The 17,360-nt window shown below is 56.9% G+C and overlaps 1 protein-coding gene across 3 annotated transcripts in view; it reads left to right on the plus strand.

The window, feature by feature from the left end:
• POLE (DNA polymerase epsilon, catalytic subunit) overlaps positions 1–17,360 on the plus strand; it is a 36,711-nt gene that overhangs the window by 16,356 nt on the left and 2,995 nt on the right. The window contains exons 22-45 of one of the 3 annotated variants that reach the window (XM_039879185.1): positions 53–145; positions 378–522; positions 1,390–1,547; positions 1,890–2,085; positions 3,001–3,215; positions 4,397–4,499; positions 4,886–4,966; positions 5,074–5,196; positions 5,854–6,066; positions 6,327–6,536; positions 6,740–6,883; positions 8,107–8,247; positions 8,408–8,561; positions 8,643–8,749; positions 9,088–9,264; positions 9,344–9,567; positions 9,715–9,935; positions 10,213–10,417; positions 11,563–11,736; positions 12,609–12,734; positions 13,801–13,933; positions 15,369–15,552; positions 16,412–16,543; positions 16,679–16,896. In XM_039879185.1, coding sequence (XP_039735119.1) covers positions 53–145; positions 378–522; positions 1,390–1,547; positions 1,890–2,085; positions 3,001–3,215; positions 4,397–4,499; positions 4,886–4,966; positions 5,074–5,196; positions 5,854–6,066; positions 6,327–6,536; positions 6,740–6,883; positions 8,107–8,247; positions 8,408–8,561; positions 8,643–8,749; positions 9,088–9,264; positions 9,344–9,567; positions 9,715–9,935; positions 10,213–10,417; positions 11,563–11,736; positions 12,609–12,734; positions 13,801–13,933; positions 15,369–15,552; positions 16,412–16,543; positions 16,679–16,896 — 3,877 coding nt within the window. The remainder of the gene's footprint in view (positions 1–52; positions 146–377; positions 523–1,389; positions 1,548–1,889; positions 2,086–3,000; positions 3,216–4,396; positions 4,500–4,885; positions 4,967–5,073; positions 5,197–5,853; positions 6,067–6,326; positions 6,537–6,739; positions 6,884–8,106; positions 8,248–8,407; positions 8,562–8,642; positions 8,750–9,087; positions 9,265–9,343; positions 9,568–9,714; positions 9,936–10,212; positions 10,418–11,562; positions 11,737–12,608; positions 12,735–13,800; positions 13,934–15,368; positions 15,553–16,411; positions 16,544–16,678; positions 16,897–17,360) is intronic. The other 2 variants (XM_039879187.1, XM_039879186.1) reach the window with 2 other exon arrangements.

Here is a 17,360-nt window from a genome sequence, read left to right on the forward strand (position 1 = left end):
CCTGGTGACCCCTGCAGAGAGCCCCTCCCACAGGCTGTGTCTGTCCCCCCAGGGCCCGCTGGTACTCCATGGAGATGGCTGGCATTGTCTGTTTCACGGGGGCCAGCATCATCACCCAGGCACGGGAGCTGATTGAGCAGATAGGGTGAGTGCTGTGTTTGGTCAGCGCCAGGGGAGGCAGGCTCCCTGGGAGGGCCGAGCGCACCAGGACAGAGAAGGAACGGGTTGGTGAAGATGGAGTCGGAGGCCACTGAGCGTTTCGTTTGATGGGTTCATGCCAGGAAGGGCCTCATCCACTATCTAGACTTAACACGGGCTTCTTGTACGTGGGGGCCCCAGTCCCGTTCCATGTGACCCCTTTGTCTGTTTCCCTGAAGGAGGCCCTTGGAGCTGGACACAGATGGAATATGGTGCGTCCTGCCTAACAGCTTCCCTGAAAACTTCGTTATCAAGACAACTAGTGTGAAAAAGCCCAAGGTGACCATCTCCTACCCTGGGGCCATGTTAAACATCATGGTCAAGGTGAGCCTGGGTCTCCTGGCGGGGCTGCCCTCTGGGCTGGGTCTCCGCACCACCACTGTGGTCCGGACGTGGGGAAGGGGACTCGGTGGCTCTCGCTGGCGTGCTCCCCTTCCTCGGCTCCAGCCACGCTGCCCGCCCCCCAGCCCAATGCCCGGTGGGGACGCCGTGCTTGGAAGTCACTGCAGTGAGCCGGCGCTCTCCAGCACAGCACGCGCTTCTGCTGCTTATTTTGTGTTGTGGGATAATGTAAGCTGCACAGAAACATGACAAAAACAGCAGAATCCCTGCGCACCCTTCGGCCTGCTGTGCGACCCACGGCGCAGCTGTCAGAACTAGGGAGTCCGCGTTGGCACAGCACTAGCTAAACTACAGCCTCCATTCCGGTGTCCGGCCGTGCGAGGACCCACACTGCGTGTGGTCATCTTTCTCCTCGCCCCTTCTAGTCTGGCATGACCAGGACACGTCGATGAGTACCACTCGGGTGTTTTGTTGACTGCTCCTCAATTTAGATTTACTGTTTTTTTCTTGTCATTAGACTGAGGTTATTTGGGTTTTTGGAGGAACACCACAGAGGTGAAGCGCCTTGTGCAGCACTGTTGGTGCGTGGTGTCAGTCAGGATCTGCGCTTGAGGTCGCTAGGTGCAGCTTTGCCACCGTGACATCCTAGGAGAGAGTCAGAGCCCACACTGGGGAGGACTTCCACTCCCCGTTAGCGTCTGGCCTCAAAGCACCGCAGTTTCTAGGGGACACCAAGGAGGAGACATTCTGAGACTGTGCTAGCTCGGCACCTTCACTGGCTCTGTGTGGCAGTCATCACTGGTCCGGACAATGACGGGTGAGGCTGCCCCCTCCATCCTTGTCCTGCAGGAAGGATTCACCAACAACCAGTACCAGGAGCTGGCTGAGCCTGCCTCTCTGACCTATGTCACCCGCTCAGAGAACAGCATCTTCTTTGAGGTTGACGGCCCCTACCTTGCCATGATCCTGCCAGCCTCCAAGGAAGAAGGCAAGAAACTGAAGAAGAGGTGAGAACCCCACAGCCTTTGCGCTGGGAAAGGGAATGGATGAATGCGAGTTAACAACCCATCTAGGAAATGGACCAACAGCCGGGATAGGCACAGACTTGGTTCTGCTGCTTGTCCTTTCTGATTCAGTTTGGAAAGCTGTTGTCGACACCAATGCCACCAGCTCTGTAGTCCACCTGTTATGTTACTTTGGAGGAATGAGCTCAGAGCAGACGGTGCTCGCTGCTGGGTGGATGCCAGAGGGGCGGGGAGGGGAGGGGAAGAAGAGAAGGAGGCGGGCGCAGGGGTGCAGGGAAGCAGCCAGCGCCTGGCCCCTTCTCGGCTGTGCTTGCGTGTTTCTAGATACGCTGTGTTCAATGAGGATGGCTCCCTGGCCGAGCTGAAGGGCTTCGAGGTCAAACGCCGCGGGGAGCTGCAGCTGATCAAGATCTTCCAGTCCTCCGTGTTCGAGGCCTTCCTCAAGGGCAACACCCTGGAGGAGGTGTACGGCTCTGTCGCCAAGGTGGCCGATTACTGGCTGGACGTGCTATACAGCAAGGTGAGGTTGCACCTCACCTGGCTCTGACAGGTCCCGTGGGCAGAGGGGCCCGCTGTTCCGTGGGCTCCCAGAGAGAAGGTGACAGATGAACTCGGCTAATTCTGATGAAATCCCAAGACTTGCTTAGTTCTAGTGACTCCCAGAATTTCCCTCAGTTTCTGTATCCAGTGACAGTTCTGCAAAGGAAACAAATAACATGATAATAAAACAAATTATAAGAGAAAAGTTTGCCAGCAATCACAAAAATTTCTCTGATTTTTAAAATCTTTGTTGGACCTGTAAATGCACACACAATTTCTACAGTTTAAATGACATTGCTGGCTTATCTTTAAAGTATCTTATAGAATTGATTGTTATTCCTGCGTTGCTCTGTAGTCTTGTATTCCATTGAGTTTGCCGGGTTAATTTACAGCGCCGGCCCTCTGCTGTTGGTGGCAGGCAGCTTTAGGTCTCCACTGTGAGGATGGCATTGCAGCAAACACCTTGGTATAGATGTCTTTCCCTCTCCTGCCTGGCTTGCTAGGAAGAGGCTTTCTGGGTGAAAGGAATGCCGGAATATTCTGGAATGTCGTCTGGCTTCCTTTGCTCTGGGCTTCTGGATCTCGGCATGTCTTGTTCTGTGGAGAGCTGACCGGCCCCCTGGAGAGCAGCCAGGGGGACTCACAGGCGGCGCTCGCAGGCCTAGCAGACCTTGCGGGGAGTCGAGGGCATGAGGTCAGGGATGCGTATGCACAGGAATGCAGATAGAAGCTCAGGCTGGGACGTGGTTCAAACTCTTGCTATGCCATGGTGAGACTGCCCTCGGACCTACACTGCCACCTCAGCTCATCCGGCCGGAGACACTGGGCCCCACACGAGAAGAGGCCCGGGGGCGCCCCTCTACCTGTGCGTGACACCCTGCCCACTTTTCTCCAGGCGGCCAACATGCCTGATGCCGAGCTGTTCGAGCTGATCTCTGAGAACCGCTCCATGTCAAGGAAGCTGGAAGAGTACGGGGAGCAGAAGTCCACGTCCATCAGCACGGCCAAGCGTCTGGCCGAGTTCCTGGGAGATCAGATGGTGAAGGATGCGGGGCTGAGCTGCCGCTACATCATCTCCCGGAAGCCCGAGGGGTCTCCGGTCACGGAGAGGTGAGGGCTCCCAGCGCAAGGCGAGGGTTCCTGAAATCAGGAAATGTGATGTTAAAAGCACCCATTGGTTGGAGATAAGGAATGATGGTGCCAGTTGTAGGTGACCGTGTAGACCGGCGCTCACACCATGTGCATGGGACTGTGGGTGACAGTCACTTTGGAGAGAAACCAGCAGCACGTGGTGAAGTAGAAGATGCCTGATTTACCGCACAGTCGAGCACTTCTGGGCATGTGTCCTGTATAGCCACCGTGTTTACGTTGTGTTAAAGAGCAAAATTTGGGAACACCGTAAGTGTCCTTCAACCAGAAAATGGGTAAATGTAGTTTTTATGCAGTGAATTGGAGTGACGGTCACAGCTACGTGTTACAACACTGATCCAGTTCAAAACAATGTTGAACAGAAAAAACAAGTTGCAGGAAGATCAGTACTGTATACCTCCTGTGTAAAGTTTACAAACGTGGAAAATACTCTTATTTTTTATGGATACATACAAACAGGAGTAGCATAAGAACGTGCAGAGGATTGATAAACACCAAACAGGGCTTGCGTTTCTTTCTGAGTGAGGAAAGTCAGCAGAGCTGCTTAGGCAGGCAGCTTCGTCCTCTTCGTGTTTTCCTGTGTGAAGAAAAAGGGCGGGGCTTGAAGTTTGACAGGACCGGGTGGGGGCGCAAGGCTTGTTGTCTTCCTAAGTTTCTTTATGTTTACCGTTTCACAGTAACAAGTGAAAGAAAGAGCAGTGTTGACAGGTGCCCTGTCACTTTGCTAGTGACGTGCAAACTGGCCTGTTCTTTCAGGAGAGCAGATGGACTCTTCCCAGGTGTTACCCAGCGAAGAGCATTTTAGAAATGTTTAATTATATACACGCACACGAATGTGTCATTTACGCGAAGGCAAGGGAAACAGCTCTTCGCAGTGGCCAAACACAGCACAGACCAAGTGGCCACTGGCGGAGCATTAGTGTTTAGCCATCATATTTTAATACGACGAAGTGCTCTGTGGTTATTTAATACGATAAACATTAGATGTCATGTATAGTTTATACAAAATAACATTAAATGAAAACAGGTTACAAACTATGTTATGAGTCCTTTTTTACAGTAAAACACACATACGTTTGGTGAGTGCTGTGGCCGGCTGTGGGGAGACATCCTGGCTGAGCTCTGTCCCTGTTGTCACCCAGGGCCATCCCACTCGCCATCTTCCAAGCAGAGCCCACGGTAAGGAGGCACTTTCTCCGGAAATGGCTGAAGAGTTCTTCCCTTCAAGACTTTGATATTCGGACAGTGAGTGCTGACTTTGTCCTACTTGGAAGTTTAAGGAGAAACCAGACAGCAGAGTACCTGACTCAGGCTAGCGTTCTTCCTGGCATCTTCATGGTGGACGTGTGATGGGGGGGAGTCGTGACCCTTCCGGGCAGACGTAGAAACACGAGAGGGGCCTTCCTTGCTGTCTCGGACAGAAGCAGGCTTGGTTCTGGAGCACAGTGCTGTGAGCCGTGGTCCTGGCAGCGTCGTTTAAGCTCTCCGCCTCAGTTCCGTCCTCCGTGAAAGGGGCACCTTCATTGCAGAATTTCAGAGGATGAATCAGAATCAGACACAAGGAGGCGTTCGGCACAGTGCTGCTGCCGCCACTGCTTTTCTCACACCCCTGCCATCTGTCCCATGCTCAGATCCTGGACTGGGACTACTACATTGAGCGGCTGGGGAGTGCCATCCAGAAAATCATCACCATTCCTGCGGCTCTGCAGCAGGTGAGGTCAGGGCCAGGGGGCTGGCCCAAGGTGGCTTAGAAGCCACAGAGATTGGGCCTGGCTTGAGCTAGCTAGGTCACAGGTGATTAGGTCTCACCTTCACATAGGTAAAGAACCCAGTGCCACGCGTCAGACACCCCGACTGGCTGCACAAAAAGCTGCTGGAAAAGAATGACATCTACAAGCAGAAGAAGATCAGTGAGCTCTTTGTCCTTGAGGGCAGGAGACAGGTAATGGGCCTTGCCCGGGGCAGCAGAGGCCGAGACAGTCATGGCTGGGCCGGTCCTGGGGGCACATGGCACCAGAGTCCCCCTTGCCGCAATCTGTAACATTAGAAGCTTCCTTTTGCATGTCTAGAATTTTTTTTCTATCTAAAAATGTACACCTTGACACTCTGCTCTTTAATTCCCCCGTTCTTTCATGGTAGGAGCTGACTCCTCCAGGTGGGGCGCAGACCTGTCTTACAGAGAGCACTGTGCCAGTAGACTTGGTGACCTGGAGTGAATCCTGCACCTAAGGACTTCAGTTTTCTAAACTGTAAAATAAAAATCTGTTAGAAACTAAAAAACACTGAAGACGCTGTCCTGAAAGGTGCAGAGGTGCAGGGAGGCCAGAGGAGGGGGCTTTACCTGTTCTGCAATGTCATATTTCTCATGAAGAGGAAGGAGAGTTCTGGCGCCAGTGGGGAAATGTGAAGGTTGCTCCACAGTGGTGGCACCCAGTGACATTTTTGTGCGAGCTCAGCACCATGAGAAGTTAAAATGGACTTGTCCGTAAATGAGCATCTGTGTATGAGTACTTGGTCCCGATTAGGCGATGCCCTCGGATGGATGTCTAGAAATGGGTTTGCCAGGACCGTGTTCTAAGTGTCGGCTTGTTCGTCACAGGTGAGTGTGGCCCAGGCTCTGGCAGGCACCCTGAGCCCTGGAACTCCTGACATGGAGGACTTTGGCCTTGCAAAGCCACTCCACTCAGCAGTCCCCGTCAGTACCAAGAGGAAGCGCATCCTCTGGGAGAGCCAGGAGGAGTCTCAGGACCTGGGGCTGACGGTGCCCTGGCAAGAAGTCTTGGGGCGGCCTCCGGCCCTCGGGACCACCCAGGTGAGAAGCCTTAGGGAGTCAGCAGTGGCTGGTGGGAGGAGGGAGCAGGGCTGCCGGTCAGGCCCACGCGCTGGTGCCCTATCTCCCTGCAGGGACCCCGAGGTGGGTCCTGACCCCTGAGAAGATTGGTGAGCTTCCTAGTCATTACGGAGTACGTGGATGTGTGGCTGCGTTGCCGTGAAGTGCATCCTGTTTTACTTCGTGCCCCTCAGTCATTTTCGTCGTATCTGCCTCCTTGTCTTGTCCCGTGTCTGTCTCAGGAAGAATGGCTGGTCTGGCTCCGGTTCCACAAGAAGAAGTGGCAGCTGCAGGCCCGGCAGCGCCTCGCTCGCAGGAAGAGACAGCGCCTGGACACGGCAGAGGGCGCGCCACAGCCCGGGGCCGTCCGAGAGGGGCCTGCCACAGGGCTTGGGGGCTTCTTGCGAAGAACTGCCCGCAGCATTCTGGACCTTCCGTGGCAGATCGTGCAGGTGCGACGGGTCCCTGGGAGGGCGGGACACCCCCAGGCCAACATCATGGCCGATGGCACCATCTGGCCAGCTCAGTGTCCTGGGGACCGTCCTGTGGTCTGGGATGGCAGAGAAAGGGCAGGCCTTGTCCTTCTGCCTCTGCTTGGGTTGGTGCTGGAGGCTACAGTGAGGCCCCCACTGCTGTACAACCTGCTCCCTTTCAGATCAGCGAGACCAGTCAAGCCGGCGCGTTCAGGCTGTGGGCTGTCATCGGCAGCGACTTGTACTGCATCAAGCTGAGCGTCCCCCGTGTGTTCTACGTGAACCAGCGGGTGCCCAAAGCGGAGGAGGGGCCTTCATATCGCAAGGTATAGAAAACAGTTGGTCATGCTGGTCACCGTGGCCAGCTACCTGCTCAGCCTCTGAGGCTATCTCTACAGTGATGGAAGCCGCACAGAGGACCGGGGTCCTGTGAATGTGTGTCCCTGAGCGAGGTGTCCTGTAGCCTCTATCTCCTGAGAGGCTTCTCGGGACACAGCAATAATCAGCTGAAACGCAGAACCGATCGGTTCAGCGACAGGAGCTGCTGGTGGCCTTGTCCTGGGTGCACTGTCCTCTTGTATCTGATATACACAAGTGACTGGGTGGACACTTGTTGGAACGTAGGCCCTGTCCCCATGGATCGTGGAGAGTAACAGCCTTATTGGGATGTGATCCTCACGCCGACCGTGACTCATCTAAAGTGTAGCTCAGTGGCTGGTAGTGTGTCACCGAGTCGTGAAACCATCACCCCAGAAAGAAACCTTAGCCTCTCCTCCCCAGCCCTTGGTGCGAGCCCTCTGCGGACGTCTATAAATGGAATCCGACGGTGGGTGGTCCTCCGCCTCCTTCCCCCGGGGCGTGTCCTCATCGGCTTTCACCTGGGGTCTCCGTCCACATGCCCAGCCCGCTCTACCCAGAGCGCGGGCACTGAGGTCGTCCATGCATGTGTCTTGTTCAGGTGCTCACAGTCGCAGAGTGAGCCGACATCTTGTTGAGACGAGACTTATGTGTTTCTAGCTGGGAACTGGAGTGAGAAATGCCAGCCCAGAGACTCAGCAGCACGTGGATGCAGGGCACAGGGTGCAGGGCAGGGCGCAGGGCCGCAGAGAACGGACAGCCTGGGGCTCCCGGAGGTTTCTCGGTGTAACTGGGAGAACGTCCTTCCTTTTGGGGCATTTATCCCTTTGGGTGCCTCTCTCCTGCTCCCTCCTCACTAGGACTGCCCCACTCTGCTCCCCCGGGGGCTCTTCCCTGTCCTCTGAGTAGGGAAACCCTCAGGAGAAACCCAGAAGACTGGGAGCTCCCGCCCCTCCCACTCAGAGCAGCTCTGCCTCTCAGAGGTCTCAGGTTGCTTCTCAAAGTGATGCCCAGAGCTTTGAGTTTTACTTATTGAGTAAAATGGAGTATACCCCACAGTCGTGGGCACCAGAAGTCCTAGGAATGTTTAAATGATGCATGTACACATGTGAGAGTATGTGCATGTGTGTACGCCTGGGTGGGGGCCATGTGTTACAGACATTACCACTTACCTTGTCTGTGCTGTCCCCAGGTAAATCGAGTCCTTCCTCGGTCCAACATGGTCTATAATCTCTACGAGTACTCAGTGCCTGAGGACATGTACCAAGAACACATCAACGAGATCAATACTGAGCTGTCGGCCCCAGACATTGAGGGCGTGTACGAGACTCAGGTAACTGCCTTCCCAGCCGGACTGGGCGGGGATCCCACCGGACAGAACCAAGGACGAGAAACCCACAGCATATCTGCCAAAGACGGCCTGAAAATAGTGGGCCACACCCCAACCACAGCAGCCCCTGTCAGCCCTCGTCCCACCTGTCGGCCCTGTCCAGGTCCCGTTGCTGTTCCGGGCCCTGGTGCAGCTGGGTTGTGTGTGTGTGGTCAATAAGCAACTGGCGAGGCACCTGTCAGGCTGGGAAACAGAGACCTTTGCTCTCGAGCACCTGGAGATGCGCTCTCTGGCCCAGTTCAGCTACCTGGAGCCAGGTATGGCGTGTGCTGGCCGCCCTCGCCCTTGTCCTGCCCCGCCTCCCGCACCTCTTGGGTGACGTGTGTGTCCTCCTGCAGGGAGCATCCGCCACATCTACCTGTATCATCACACACAAGGCCACAAGGCACTCTTCGGCATCTTCGTGCCCTCGCAGCGCAGGGCGACTGTGTTTGTGCTGGACACCGTGAGTTCCTGGCCAGGGCTGCAGGGGTGCCTTCCTGGGGTGGGGTCTGGGGGGCAGCAGGTCACTGGGCAGGAAGACGCCCAGTCCTCTGGCCTTGTTTCCAAACATGAGTGCCCGTGGCGATCAGACGAGAAGCGGGATGCAGAGGCGGGTCCGCACAGAGGGGCGCTCTGGGCGCTGCCCTCTCCGCAGGGCAAAGGGCCGACGTGCTCTCGTTTAGGTGCGAAGCAACCAGATGCCCAGCCTCAGCGCCCTGTACTCAGAGGCGGGTCTGCACAGAGGGGCGCTCTGGGCACTGCCCTCTCCGCAGGGCAAAGGGCTGACGCGCTCTCGTTTAGGTGCGAAGCAACCAGATGCCCAGCCTCAGCGCCCTGTACTCAGCCGAGCACAGCCTCCTGCTGGAGAGGGTGGGCCCCGAGCTGCTGCCGCCCCCCAAACACACGTTTGAAGTTCGGGCAGAAACCGACTTGAAGACTATTTGCAGGGCCATTCAGCGCTTTCTGCTGGCCTACAAGGTGAGTTGTGGAGGGGTCCCGTCCTGCGAACCCCTCCCCTAGGCCAGGTCTTCCTAGCTGCCTTGTACCTTGTGCCCAGGAGGAGCGCCGTGGGCCCACACTTATCGCCGTGCAGTCCAGCTGGGAGCTGAAGAGGCTGGCCGGCGAGGTTCCTGTCCTGGAGGAGTTCCCACTTGTGCCCATCCGCGTGGCCAACAAGATCAGCTATGGAGTTCTGGACTGGCAGCGCCACGGGGCCCGGCACATGATCCGCCACTACCTCAACCTAGACACCTGCCTGTCACAGGCCTTCGAGATGAGCAGGTGAGCGGGGTGCGCAGATGTCTCTGGGCATTTCTGCAGCTCTGTCCACCTTGGTTGTTGCCAGCCTCATCGGTTTCTGGCAGCAGCTCGTCCTTACTGCTTTCCATCCTCAACCTGGGACTTGCCCTGTGACCCGGACCCCCGCAGGTACTTCCACATCCCCATTGGGAACCTGCCTGAGGACATCTCCACCTTTGGCTCCGATCTCTTCTTTGCCCGCCATCTCCAGCGCCACAACCACCTGTTGTGGCTCTCCCCTACGTCACGCCCTGACCTGGGTGGGAAGGAAGCCGACGACAACCGCCTCGTCATGGAATTTGAAGACCAAGCCACCGTGGAGATTAACAGTTCCGGCTGTTACTCTACAGGTGGGTGGGCAAGGCCTACAGGGGCCTCAGCTGCTGGTTTCTGCCATTTCTCACCATTCTCTGGTGGTGAGCATGCCCAGCAGCGGACCCTAGGCACTTGGCCAAGGCTGTAGGGGCCTCTTGAGGGCAGGGTGAGTGCGGGCCGGGCTCTGCAGTCAGCCCATCTGGGGCTTGTCGGCCACCCTAGCAGTGGTAGTTTTTCTGAGGTGGTGCTGGCTGGGGCAGGCTCTAAACCAGGGGTTGGTCAGTGCATAAGAACTGGCGTCTGTGTGTGCAGTGTGCGTGGAGCTGGACATTCAGAACTTGGCCGTCAACACCATCCTGCAGTCTCACCATGTCAATGACATGGAAGGGGCTGACAGCATGGGCGTCAGCTTCGACGTGATCCAGCAGGCCTCCCTGGAGGACATGATCACCGGCAACCAGGCTGCCAGCGCCCCGGCCAGCTATGACGAGACGGCGCTCTGCTCCAGCACCTTCAGGTGCCCGGGGCCCGTGTCCCTGAGAACATCTGGCTTTTTGTTCTGCGCCCTCCTCTCTGGGGCAGAGTAGCTATGTTTGGGCTCTGGGAGGCACACGAGACACCATTTGACCCTCGGCCCATGTTTTAGGAGACTTGGGGCTGAGACGGTCACTGGGGCTCCCCTGCACTAGTCGTCAGGGTCAGGAAGTATCTTGGTACAGTGATGCGTCTAGCTCCTTCCTGTGGCCAGAGGCATGCCCTTGTGGGGGCTCCGGTTAACTGGGAGCCTGGGCGCTGGTTGAGTACTTGCTGTGGCTCCGGTTAACTGGGAGCCTGGGTGCTGGTTGAGTACTTGCTGTGGGTTGGACAGTGGGCTGCAAACGCAGGTTAAGCCGGGCAAAAAGTGGTATGAGTCACAGGTTCAGATGTCCAGAGAAAATTGCTATGGACAGGGTGACGCTGTGGCAGCCGGCATGTGCCCTCTCCACGGCCTACACAGCCATCGCCCATCGTAGAGATGAGAACACTGAGGTAGCGGGGCTGATCTCATGCCAAGCGGGAGGGTCCTGTATCTGCAGAACCATGGTCTTCAGCCATCGGTCCTGTCGCCTTCTTGCAAAAGGGAGACAGGACTTTGAAAATGGCAGGGACAGGACTGATAGAGGGACGGCTCAGGGACACACCTGCACGGTGCAGTGGGAGCCAAGGGCTGTCTGCGCGAGGAAGTGGTCAGTGCGGTTCTGAAAGGTGGGGTCAGACCACAGGTGGCAGGACTGTTACTGAGGGAACAGCTTCGTTGCGCCATGTGGTGTCATCCAGGCAGTTTGGTGGGGTGGCCAGGATGAGGCAGGTGGTTGGGACCATGGCAGTGCAAAGGCGAGAGGGCCCTGCAGGTCTCTGCTGGCATCTGCTCTGGTTCTCCTGGCAAGGCTGGGGCCTGCTGCACACCTGTCACCTTATCTGTCCCTACACTGAGCATGCGGGGAGGGCGCGAGGGGCTGTACGTGAGGCGGTGAAGCCCGGCCATGGTGAGGGTGCGGACGGACTGCGGGGAGCCGAGTGATGGGGTTGGGCGGTGCAGGGGAGTGGGGCTCAAAGGTGACAGCAGAACAGGAAGAGCTGGTGCCAGTAACCGTGGGGGGCGCGTGCTTACCTGTCTTCCAGGGTCCTAAAGAGCATGGTGGTGGGCTGGGTGAAGGAGATCACACAGTACCGCAACGTCTATGCCGACAACCAGGTGATGCACTTCTACCGCTGGCTCCGGTCCCCGGCCTCGCTGCTGCACGACCCCGCCCTGCACCGCACGCTGCACAGCATGATGAAGAAGCTCTTCCTGCAGTGAGTGCCGCCGGTGGCTCTCTCCGGGTTGTGCTGACCCCTTGGTCTCTAAAGTCAATAGTGAAAGGGTCCCAGGAGAAACTCAGCCTTGTCACAGCCTCCCACGGTGCCCTTGTGGAGATGTGCTATGCGACGCCATCTTCCTGCCACTCGTTTGCACAGGTCACCGTACACCACGTGTTCTGCCTCTCACTTATCGTAGTTACCTGTAGGTCTTGGAGATCTAGGTAGGGGTGTGCCATACTAACAGATGGTTAGGCTGTTTGCAGAACTTGCTGTTACGAATAACCAACCAGTGAATTTTCCTTCTGGAGCCTGAGGTCATGCAAAGAGATCTGTAGCATAAACTCCCGGAGGTAGCACTTTTGCAGGTCTGACAGATGTTATAACTAGGCATAAACACTAAGTGGCCGCCATGAAGGTCATACTGATGCCACCGCCAGCAATGACTGGGGGTGTGGCCCACCCTAGCCCCACCAGCGTGGCAGGTTGCTGCCAACCCGATGGGGCAGAACACTGCCTTGGTGTGCTCTTAATCTGTGGTTCTTATTGTGGATGAGGTGGGACTTTCTCTTCATGTCCTCTGCCCATTTTTCTCTGGTTTTGTTATTTCCTTCTCATTGATTTGTACGAGTACTTTGTATATAAAAGTTAGCCGTTTTCTATGATACGAGTTGCACGTTTTTTCCGGGTTTTGATTATCTTTGGCTTCGTCTTGGTGGGTTTTCACTGCGCAGAAATCACCACTGTTGCTTCTGGGTTCTGCTGTACGTAGGATGACTTCTGTGTCAGGATCGTTAGCTCTGTCCCTCACGGTGTCTTCGGGGATTCTCTGCAACATCTTGACTCTTGACTCTGCTCTTCGTCTGCAGGCTCATTGCCGAGTTCAAGCGCCTGGGGTCGTCAGTGGTCTACGCCAACTTCAACCGCGTCGTGCTCTGCACCAAGAAGCGGCGGGTCGAAGACGCCGTCGCCTACGTGGAGTACATCACCAGCAGGTGTCAGCGCCGCCCGCTCTTCCCCCCCAACCCCCGCTGAGTCCCTCCCTGGCGTATGGCCTTCTGCCAGCGGACACTCGAAACTTGTTTGTAGCTGGGTCTTCAGGTCTGAGAAAGCCCTTATTTCACCTAATTTCTGAAAGATATTTTAAGTAGAATTTCTATTGAAAGATAGGTCTAGAATTACAGTAGATGTTTGTTTTCTGAAAGTTTTTATCTTCTCTGTATCTTCCTGGGAAATTTCTGTCGATGTCTTTCAGATAAGTTCACTGATCTGCAGTGTAGACGCTGCCGTTAACCCTGCTATACTTTCCGTTTCCGACACTGCTGCTCTCTCAGAGCCTTGTTCGGGTCCCTAAATTCCTTGAGTACATCTAACATGTCCATCTCTCTAGCGTTTCGCACACACAGTCATAATGGCTGCTTTAATGTTGTTCCCTTCCTCGCGCGCTGATGTTGGCGTCAGCTCTGATTTGTCTGCAGTCGGTAGGTTTTTCTCCTTACTCTGCGTTGTCTTTCTCTGCTTCTTTGCAAACCTGGTGGTGATGCCGGATTAGACGCCAGACATTGTGGATCTTGCCTTGTCTGTGGGATGCTGTTGTGTTCCTGTAACTATTCTGGGGCTTTCTGTTCTGTGACTTGGAAACAGTTTGATCCTTTGGGGCATTTTTGAGATCTATGGGCAGGGCCAGAGCAGCACTTAGTCCAGAGTTCACTGTTCCCCACTGTTGAAGAAGCAAGACTCGCGAGCTGCGAGGCTCCGTGGCAGTGGCGGGAGCGGGCATGCCGGGGGGCCCGTCCACGAGCCTGGCCGTGCTCGAGGAGGAGCCTGGGGAGGGCACGGCTCTCTGCGGCTCTGCCACTCACTCTCTATGCCTGTCCCCACTTTTCCTGCCTGGCTGGATGCACAAGTCTCCTTAGTACTGCTTATCACGTTCCCTAGGAAGTCCGAAGTTTTTAAATAAGTGAAGGGTAAGCGGATAGGGTCAAAAATAAAAGAAGAAAAACGGAGAAAAGGGGGAAAACTGGATTTCACTTAAGCAATTCCTGTTTGGCTTCTTTTTAGCATCCATTCCAAAGAGATCTTCCATTCCTTGACGATTTCTTTCTCTCGATGCTGGGAGTTTCTTCTCTGGATGGATCCCTCTAACTACGGTGGAATCAAAGGGAACGTTCCATCTAGCATCCACTGTGGACAGGTGAGGTGACCGGTCCTGGAGAGCTGAGGTTGGGACTGAATGATGTTGAGGTCCACGTGTGTCTGCTCAGCACACGCTGTGGTCACAGGCTGGTGCCAGGAACAGCTCCAGGCCCCAGTCGTGCAGCAGCAAACGACAGGCCCCGCCATCATGGCATCTGTGAGGGGAGAGAGCATGCGCAAGCAGACGAGTAGATATAGGCTTGGAGTCGGCAATGGTGACAGCTCAGAACCAACACGGAGCCGGGAGAGGCAGAGCGGGCCCGGGGCAGGGGCTGAGTGAGAGGGGAGGTCCGGGAGCCTCTGAGGAGGTGACGAGAAGGTAGAGCTTGAAGGGAGCGAGAGAGCTGCCTGTGCCAGCAACGGGTGAGGCAGCTGTGAGTTGTAGTGTAGGGTGGGGAGGGGGCAGTGGTCACACCGCTGGCCAGGGCCAGGCCACTAGGGCCTGAGGCTGTGGTGGAGACTTGGCCTAAGTGACAGGGAGATTCTGAGCAGGGAAATGTCGGGCATGACATCCTCCTGCGCCCTGTGTGGACAGCACCGTGCGAATAGGGGCCCAGCTAATGTCAGCCCAGGGGAGGGGGCAGGGTCAGAGAGAAGTACTCGCTAAGTATTGAGGTGGAGTGGACGGGCCATCTGGGTGGGTGTGGGTGACACAGGTGTGGGCTGTGTGCGGGCCATGCCCGCATGCGTGACCCAGGGGTGTTAGCAGATGGACGGGGCAAGAGAGCGAGTGTGCGGTGAGGGGCTCGTGCTTGGTTGGGACGAGTGGCGTTTCCATGCCTGACAGTTGCTCAGCGTGTGTAAAGTGGGGACACAGGTCAGGTAGTGGCAAGGTGTCTGGGGGTGCCGGGCTGGCGAGGTCGCTTGGGGCTGTGTGAGTTGCAGGGACCGAGCCCCGCCTGGGTGGGTTTTCATGGAGGAGCCAGGGGACGGGGTCTCAGAATCAAAGGGAGTGCCTCCAGGGGCCTGAGTGCATGCCAGGGCAGAGGAAGGTCAGGCAGTGTAGACAGATTGATGGAAGGCGGTGGTTGTCGCTGCTCTGAGGACGGCAGCCGTCAGACTTCATGTGTTGAAATGAAAGGTGTCGTGGGGAAGGGGACCCGAACGCAGGGCCATCGCAGCAGACCTAGACCCTGAGACCCAGCACCGACCATGGCAGGGGGGTCTGGGACTCAGACCAGAGGGCCGGTCTCTCGCACGCCCCCTAGAGCTGAGTGACTGAAGCGAATGCTCTGAAAGGGCCAGGTGAGACCGACCATCCCATGCGGCACGAGTGCCTGTGCACGCGGCATGGCACACAGCGCCTTCCACAGAGCCGTCCCCCAGGAATCTGCCAGGCTCGGGGAGACAAGATGGCTAGACGAGTGGGGTCGGAGACCGGGGTGCAAATGACTCATTGCCGCTGCGAGAACACGGCGGGCCGTCTGTTACAGCAGGACCCCCAAAACGAGGGCAAAGAGCAGGACGGCGAGGACAGGGACGAGGATGGGGACGAGGACGAGGACAACAGTGGGCAGGAGCCTGATGTGGAGGACTTGCTGGAAAACAACTGGAACGTCGTGCGGTTCCTGCCGCAGGCAGCCTCCTGCCAGAGTTACTTCCTCATGATAGTGTCAGGTGAGCCGCCCGCTGCCGCCCCATCATGTCGTGCCGCTCTGTGGAACACTGTGCTTGGCACCCTTGCCCCTGGGCGGGATGTGCCCTGGCCGCACACCGTGCCGGGTAGAAGACGCCCTCGTCCTCTGTCCACGCCTTCAGCCTCTCACAGCTGCCCCAGCCCGTGTCACTTTGGGGCCCATGTTTCTGCCCCAGGATTGGCGTGTGTGCACAGGTGGTGACTGGAAGGGGCGCGGCGCTCGCGCAGTCGGCTGCCCACGGGCTGGCCTTTGAGGCTCAACTCCTGGTGTAATAAAGCCCTGCATCTGATTTGGGCCTAAGGGGTCTGAAGGGTTAGTGTTTACAAACCAATTACCTGTGCTGACATGCAGATGAAACTCGTACGTTAAACACCCACCGCGGTTCAGAGCCAGGCATTAGAACAGTAGACGGGTGCTGTCGATCCGACTCACAGCAGATGCGCACCCGCAGGAGCGGCCAGCGTGGTTTCCTTTGAGATTGTATTTTTGTCTGCTTATCCTGAGTCACTTTCTTAAGTTCACTTGAATTGTGTGGGCCTGGTGGTCAGGTGTATGGACCCTAGACTTCGAGCCTTTGTTTTTGTCGCTGTCCAGCGTGGCGGTTGGCATGGGCTGCCTTATTTATACGGCGCTCTAAGCATGCACATAGACGTCAGCACTCCCTGCTTATTCCCATGTCGGCGATGGGCCTGGCTCATCTACGTGCAGCTAATAGTCAGTGCCAACAGCAGCGTCTCGTCCCCGGCTGGCTGACAGTCTGACCAGCCCAGGGTCTCCCTGGCCTCTGGGGAGTCCTGGGCATCGCCCACTAAGACCTGTGGCCTGTGCCTGCCCCACAGCGTACATCGTGGCCGTGTACCACAGCCTGCAGGAGGAGCTGGGGCGCAGTGCCCCGGGGAGCACCCCTGTAAGGAGGAGGGGCGCCAGCCAGCCATCGCAGGAGGCCCAGGGGGCCGCTGGAGCCCTCCCCGGTGAGTTACCCCTGCTGCATGCGGCCTTCACCGTGTGCCTATAACCTGACCCCTCTGTGCTCAGGGAGTCTCCAAGTCCAGGGCGGGGTCCCTAAGTCCTTCTCAGCATCCTCTCACTGTGCAAGGTGGGGGCAGGTGCCATGTCCCTTGTCTTCCCAGGAGTGATCACCTTCTCTCAAGATTATGTGGCAAATGAGCTCACTCAGAACTTCTTCACCATAACTCAGAAGATTCGGAAGAAAGTCACGGGCTCGCGGAACTCGGCCGAGCTGTCGGCGCTGTTTCCTGTCCTCCCCGGTTCTCACTTGCCGCTCAATAACCCTGCTCTGGAGTTCATCAAATGCGTGTGTAAGGTGAGGGCGCTCGTGCTGACCTGCGCGGCGAGGCCATCTGTGTGTGCAGGGAGCCAGGAGTAAGTCACGCATCGATGCCACTCACTGCGCCCCTTTCCATACAGCCACTGCGTGAGGTATTCGGGGCTCAGAGGTGGACAAGAGGGGGAGACCCGTGTGCTCAGGTGCTGTGAAGTGGGCTCAGAGTGGCGGGCAACGCGAGGCAGGCCCTCTGCCCGGCCTGGGGCTGAGGCCGCAGCAACCAGGGGGTCGGGCCACATGCGGATCCCAGGAAAGAATGGTGTGTGGGCAGAAGGGTTGTTCAGGCCCTGGGGTGGGGTGATCTGGGGGTGCTGGTGAGACGGCAAATGCCAGGGACCGGGCACGGTCCCTGAAACGTCCAGGCTTCTTGGAACCTCAGGGCAGCTCGCTTAGAGCCAAACGCCTTCTGGGAAGGGAGGCTGAGGCAGACGCGGGTAGTGTTA

This window comes from Pteropus medius, unplaced genomic scaffold (assembly GCF_902729225.1).
Source record: "Pteropus medius unplaced genomic scaffold, Ma_sr-lr_union100, whole genome shotgun sequence".
NCBI classification, from domain to species: domain Eukaryota; kingdom Metazoa; phylum Chordata; class Mammalia; order Chiroptera; family Pteropodidae; genus Pteropus; species Pteropus medius.